The sequence below is a fragment of the Gavialis gangeticus genome, unplaced genomic scaffold (assembly GCF_001723915.1).
Source record: "Gavialis gangeticus isolate Ggan-Ray unplaced genomic scaffold, GavGan_comp1, whole genome shotgun sequence".
Taxonomy (NCBI): Eukaryota; Metazoa; Chordata; order Crocodylia; family Gavialidae; genus Gavialis; species Gavialis gangeticus.
In genome coordinates, this window is record NW_017729003.1 from 13,666,122 (window position 1) to 13,672,079 (window position 5,958).

Below are 5,958 nucleotides of genomic sequence, written 5' to 3' on the forward strand. Positions count from 1 at the left end.
CCAGTTGACTGTGGGCTTCCACCACACTGATTGCATAACAGTGAATTTACCTCGCATCTAACAAATTTTTGGTATAAAAGGGTCATTGCATAAGAGCAAACTCACACATACATAACCCGCATAAAGTGAGGGAAACCTATATAGTGTTTTCAGGAAAACACTCATCGTTTTTTTTCATATTTAGAAGTATCTGTACTGAAAATCTCTAAATATGAAACTATATTAGAAGCTGTAGCCCTGCAGCAGCAGAAATATCTTTGCAATTCTGTGTGCTTGCCTGAAAATTCATGAAAAAGATTTAGGAGAAGATTTATAATCTATTAAGATCCATGACTGAATATATTCTCAGTAAAATTCAGAAGCACATATTTAAAGTATTTGCTTTTTTAAAAAAAATTAACATTTATTTTTTGTGAGCACAATCACATTTGAAAATGAAATATATGAACATAATAGAACTCCAAAAATCAATAGGCAATCTAGATAATTTATAGAGGGAAAAATACATATACATACAAGACTCAAATTAATCCAGTATCTAGCAGCTGCCATAAAAATCCGTACAGTAATAAATTGCATAAAAAGTTTATCAAAGCATACCTGACTGATTCAAACATTGGCATATACCCAATTATTAAAAGGCACAAAGGATTCAGCAATGAAGTTTATGGCATTACACACAGTTATATCAGTTCATCAGGACCAGCATAAAAATGTTAAATGTCTATTTAATATTTGCCATTTGATTCAAAATATAAGCACACATAAGTCTCCCTTTTGTTTAGGAATCAATATGAAAATATATCTGAAAGGACAAACATTTAAATATGACAGGTTAAGAAACAAAAGCTCTCTTTTAAAAAAGTTTACTTCTGAGTTTTCCCTAACAGAAAATGTCTCTTATCACAGTTCCTTCAGTAATCATTTAAAAAACAAGTTTAGTTAACAGTTTTCAAGCAGGGCTGGCTCCTGGGATTGTGCTGTAGGAGACCATTTGTTTCCTTGGAGGCAAAACACGGAAAGGAGAGTAGATACAGAACTTGTATTATAGGCAAGCAGTCACTTATGGTAGTAGCTGGCTAGTGCAACAAAAGGTGTGGCTGAACTGAGCTGGTTACAGTGTCCAGTAGCAATTTGTCCACTTCTGGAAAACACCTGTTCCACTTTTTGGTCTGATGAAATCTAGCACTCCTAAGACTCTGAAACACCCCACAGTAGACTGCCTGAAAAATCCTGTGAAAAGTCAAAGCATACTCGGCACTGAAACACAGTGGAAAATCAATTAAGACCACAGGGTGGAGAAGTTTGGCTTCTGCTTTTGATGCATTGTTTTTAAAAATATCAAAAAGGCTTTAACACTGCTTATGTCCAAGGTCTGTAAGATCTGCAGAAAAAGATACAAACCAAAACAAGGCTTCGTTTATACTTTACTTAAGATTTTCTGCCTGGCAACTACTGTTCCCCAGGGTAACACATACAGCAACCCGTTCCTGCTCGTTCAACTTCTGACTTTTCCTGGAATGCAACAGAAGCATCCTCACTAAGCTTGTGCTCGGCAATGATGTCCTCTACTCGTGTTATGTAAAGTAATGACAACAACACACCTAAGAACTGTAAAATAAAAGAGCATTTATGAAAGGAGACCATGTGTTCCTCATCCAACTTTTTTTTATTGTAATACACTGAAGTGCACGCACGCACACACTCCCCCCCCGCCCCCCTCCCCAATTTAAGTTAGAGCCTCAAATCAGTGCAGTTTTGGAAGGGCGAATTCACAAGTGGAGAAATGAAGGAGATTTTAGTGACATCTACCACCTCCTTTACCCCCCACTGTTGAAAATAAATTATGCCTGTTGAAAATTACCCTGGGATTCAGAATGTTAAACTAAGTCTTATGGATGCAAACTAGTGGGCAAAGGTTATGAAAAAATGTAACATATCACACTGTGCTACTAAATCAATGGGCCTCTGTGAAGACACAAAGGCACACCCACACCAGCTTCCAAGTTATGTGAACTTGAAATAAAAACAGTCTTATCAAATCAAATACTGTATTGTCTACCAAGACCATGAGCTAAACATTCCCTTTAATGAACAACATACATAATGACCTAGCCTTACCTGTGGTAACAATATACCAAGCAAGACACCTGCCATGATGCTGTAATTGTCTACGAACCAAATGAGTACTGCATTTGTGCATCCTCGAATATATATAACATGTTGAATGCTCAGGCGCTATAAAATAATATAACAGTTTGATTAAAAGCATGCCAAGGTGTTTTTTTAGAATATAAAGCATCAAATTCTGTCTTCATTCAAGCTCTTGCAACCCCAATGAACTTGGTGCAATGGCCTTATCACCAAGCATCTAAAATATTAAGTTTACTTAAAGAAATACAACTGATCCCAATTTTATACCATGAAATATAGGAGATATCTATCAACCATCCTGAGTACTTCCTGGCTGCAACTGCTGCAGCGCAAAAATCCAAACTGTGGCCAAGTTGCTATCCTGTCTTGCAGCTGGCTCATAGACTCAAGAAAAGAGAATTTAAAGTTTACCCTCGAAGGTGTTGGAGCCATGTCTAGTCCCAAAACAGCAAAGCAGTTAAGCCTGTGAATGGTCCCATTGAAATGGCTGGTACCACTTGTGAGTTTCCAGTAAAGTACATGCTTCAGTGCTCCATGGATCAGAACCAGAACAATGTTTAGCATCTTGCAGAATCAACCCTTGACTCAACTGGCATTTTTACATGTGCTCCATGGTTGGGGGGGCAGGGGATGGACAATTTAATTAGAGTAGCTCTTAGGAGCTACTCTAATTAAAACACCCACAACATCTCATGTATTCAGTATCCCAAATTTCAAAATGGAGGCATTGAATGAGCTTTAGTTATTCAGTGTCCACCACCATTTTGAAATGTGGGGACACTGAATACATAAGACACTGCAACACATGATTAGAACGTTGCAGCAGACTCAATTTGTTGAATCTGTTCTGACGTGTTCTAATTAGAACTTGTTGGAACATGTGTATAGGTGCCCAGTGAGCCTAAGTGACAGATCATATTTAAAGTACTGCCAATCTAAAAAAATGTCATTCAAATTGGCATTGTGTGATTAGGTGTCTTACACAAAAGGGGAAAAGAGACTTTCAGCTGATTCTCAATTTAACTGCCAAAACTACTCCTACAAAACAGGGCTGTACAGATCCCCAGCAGATCAAATTATTGCCTTCTGTTCAATATACACTCTACTATTACAGGCTGCAAGCCCAGACTTGGATGCCTGGTTCTCACAAAGCCCATGACACTGAAGTCAATGGGAATAACTCCCAGAAAAGAGGAGAAAATACAGGCTTAGGCCATATCTCACATCTATGCTTGAAGAGCATTAAAAGTTTGCCAACAAAAACATGGGATGCCCCATTTCTCCTCTACTATTACAACGTTTTGTCTTCAATATTTTATACCCACTGTAGGATATAAGAATGGGATGTATGAATAAAAAGAAAAGCTTTTTTATTATTAAAATGGGAAACTTTGGTTTTCCCCCAGCTCTAGTCAGAGCATTAACATTATTGAATGACTCCGTTGTGCACTGAATATGCAGTACTAGAAACTGGGCTGTATTTTTCCTAGTCTGAAATGAAAGCATTGTGTAAGTTGAACCAGGAAAAAGAGTGATTCATAAAGAAACCATCTGCTTTGTCAGAAAGGAATGCTCTCTCATGATTCTTTATAATGAAGTGATAAAAATTTCTTTTAGTTACCTCTTTATCAATAGTTTTATATCCACACATAGTGTTGATAATGTCTGTCTGAAAAGAAAAAATATATAGAATTGTGAAGGAAAAAAGTATTTTTACTTTTTACATATCCACCAGCTTTGTAAAACCATCATAAAAATTTACTTGTAAGGTTGTGCTCAAGAAAAGTACATATTAAAAACCCATGTATTTTGCCTTTATGTTTTATCTAAGACAGTTCTAATCAGGAGACACTTGTGTACTATCCATGTCTGCTTTTAAAACACAGGGGGTGCTTCTATGTAAGACACTACTGCGCAGTCATTACTGCACATTTAGTTAGTACTTTTAAGTGACGCTACTGCGCAGTAGCCTAATATACTGTACAGTAGCATATTAACACTGTCCATGTTGTGACATGCTACTACACAGTCTTATTAGGATAGTATGCAGTCAGCCTCTCGTGTAGATGTGCCCAGGGAGAAAAAAAATTCAAGATACGGAGCTGTATAAAGGAACACTAGAGTCTGAAAACACTGAAGGACAGCAAGGAAACAAGTATCATTAATGATGAATGTAGTTGGGTATGTGGTGCAGGCAGTAAAAGTACTGTCTCAGTACAGCTAGGAAATAGGGTGTAGCCAGTCTGAAACAACTGGAATGCAAGAAGCTTGGACAACAAAGTGGAGGTACTCAAGCTATTGGTGCAGGATGCAAAACCAGATATTAAAGAAATAACAGAAACTTGGTAGAAGAGCAATCATGAAGCATATGTACAATTCAGAAAAGACAGACAAAGATAAAGATGGTTGACTAGCACTAAACATTAATGACATGATAGAAATAAGAAAGGATAGCATGAATAAAAGATTTTATTTGGGTCAAAATCACTTTGGAGAAGGATAGAGGGCTACTGAGGTACTGGGAATCTGCTATATGAACTCTGATTAGATTTGGATATGGATAGAGATTTCTGTAATGTTATTAGGGAGATAAATATTGCCAGAAATTATGTCACGTCACAAAACTTTAAAGGTATATCATGCAATCCATGTAGAGATATCCAAACTACTTCAGGTACCAAATGCAGTACAGATGCATTAACAATGCATGCTGACTGAACAAAGCACCTCTGCTTCTCAGTCAGGAAACAAGTGCCACATTAATACACCTTCTGGTACCCAAAGCAGTTCATTCAGAGGAAGAGCTCAGGTATCACAACCTGGCACTGCATTTGTTCCATGTAGACAGACCCTAATTTCCTTGATATAGATTGGAAAATGAATGCTAGTAATAAGGATAGGGCCCAGATATTCCTGATAGGCAAGACTTCTTTAACAAACAGTCACTGAATTAACATGAGGTGATATGCTATAGAAGGTTTGGTTTAGGCAAGCAATGGGGACCACTTTTGCTTTGGTAAGCAGAAGAGCTAGTCATAGAAAATGGCCTTGGATCAAGTGATCATAAGTTTATTCTGATTAAATTAAATGAAAGAATAAAAAAGGTTTGTAATTAAGAGTATGTCCACAGAGGGCGAGCCATTGCTATACTGAGACGTGCCAGCACCAACTCCAAACACGCTGGCTTCTGACTTGAAACCAGTAACCTGCTCTCAGCAAAACTTAATGACACAGTACAGAGTCACAGTGCTATGTTTAAGTGGCTACACCACTTTAGGCTCACAAAAAGATATGAAGTGTACTCAGCATACCGCAGTACAACACTGCCTTGTGCTATATGGACTTACCCTATGGTGCTCAACTTCAGAAAAGCAAACTGACAAAATGGAGGGAAATTTACCATACTAAACATATTGGGCCTGTATTTTGGATTCTTTCCATCTGCAGATCTACTCTGCTGGCCTAACCACTAGGTAAGATTGTCCGTGACATAGTCCATTACAACTAGTCAGTGAACCCAATTGGACTGAAGAGACTGAAAAGTCAGAAAAAAGTCAGAAAAGCAGACTTCGACTTGCTCAGGGAACTCATGGGCAGGTTCTCCTGGGAAGCCAGTCTGAGGGGGAGAGGAGTCCAGGAGAGCTGGCTGTACTTTAAAGAAACCTTACTGAGAGTGCAGGAGCAAACCATCCCGATGTGCAGGAAGACTAGCAATATGGAGTCACTAGGACCAATGGCGACAAGCTGAGGGAGGATAGGTTTAGGTTAGATATTAGGATGAACTACTTCACTGTAAGGGTGGCG

The 5,958-nt window shown here is 38.2% G+C and overlaps 1 protein-coding gene across 1 annotated transcript in view; it reads right to left on the minus strand.

Moving 5' to 3' along the window:
* Nucleotides 1–471: 471 nt before the first annotated feature.
* The window catches only part of TSPAN15 (tetraspanin 15), a 51,073-nt gene continuing 45,586 nt past the window's right edge, over nucleotides 472–5,958 (minus strand). The window contains exons 6-8 of the mRNA XM_019507732.1: nucleotides 3,776–3,823; nucleotides 2,122–2,238; nucleotides 472–1,611 (exon numbers count right to left, since the gene is read on the minus strand). Of these exons, the coding sequence (XP_019363277.1) occupies nucleotides 1,453–1,611; nucleotides 2,122–2,238; nucleotides 3,776–3,823 (324 nt within the window). The 3' untranslated portion in view covers nucleotides 472–1,452. The remainder of the gene's footprint in view (nucleotides 1,612–2,121; nucleotides 2,239–3,775; nucleotides 3,824–5,958) is intronic.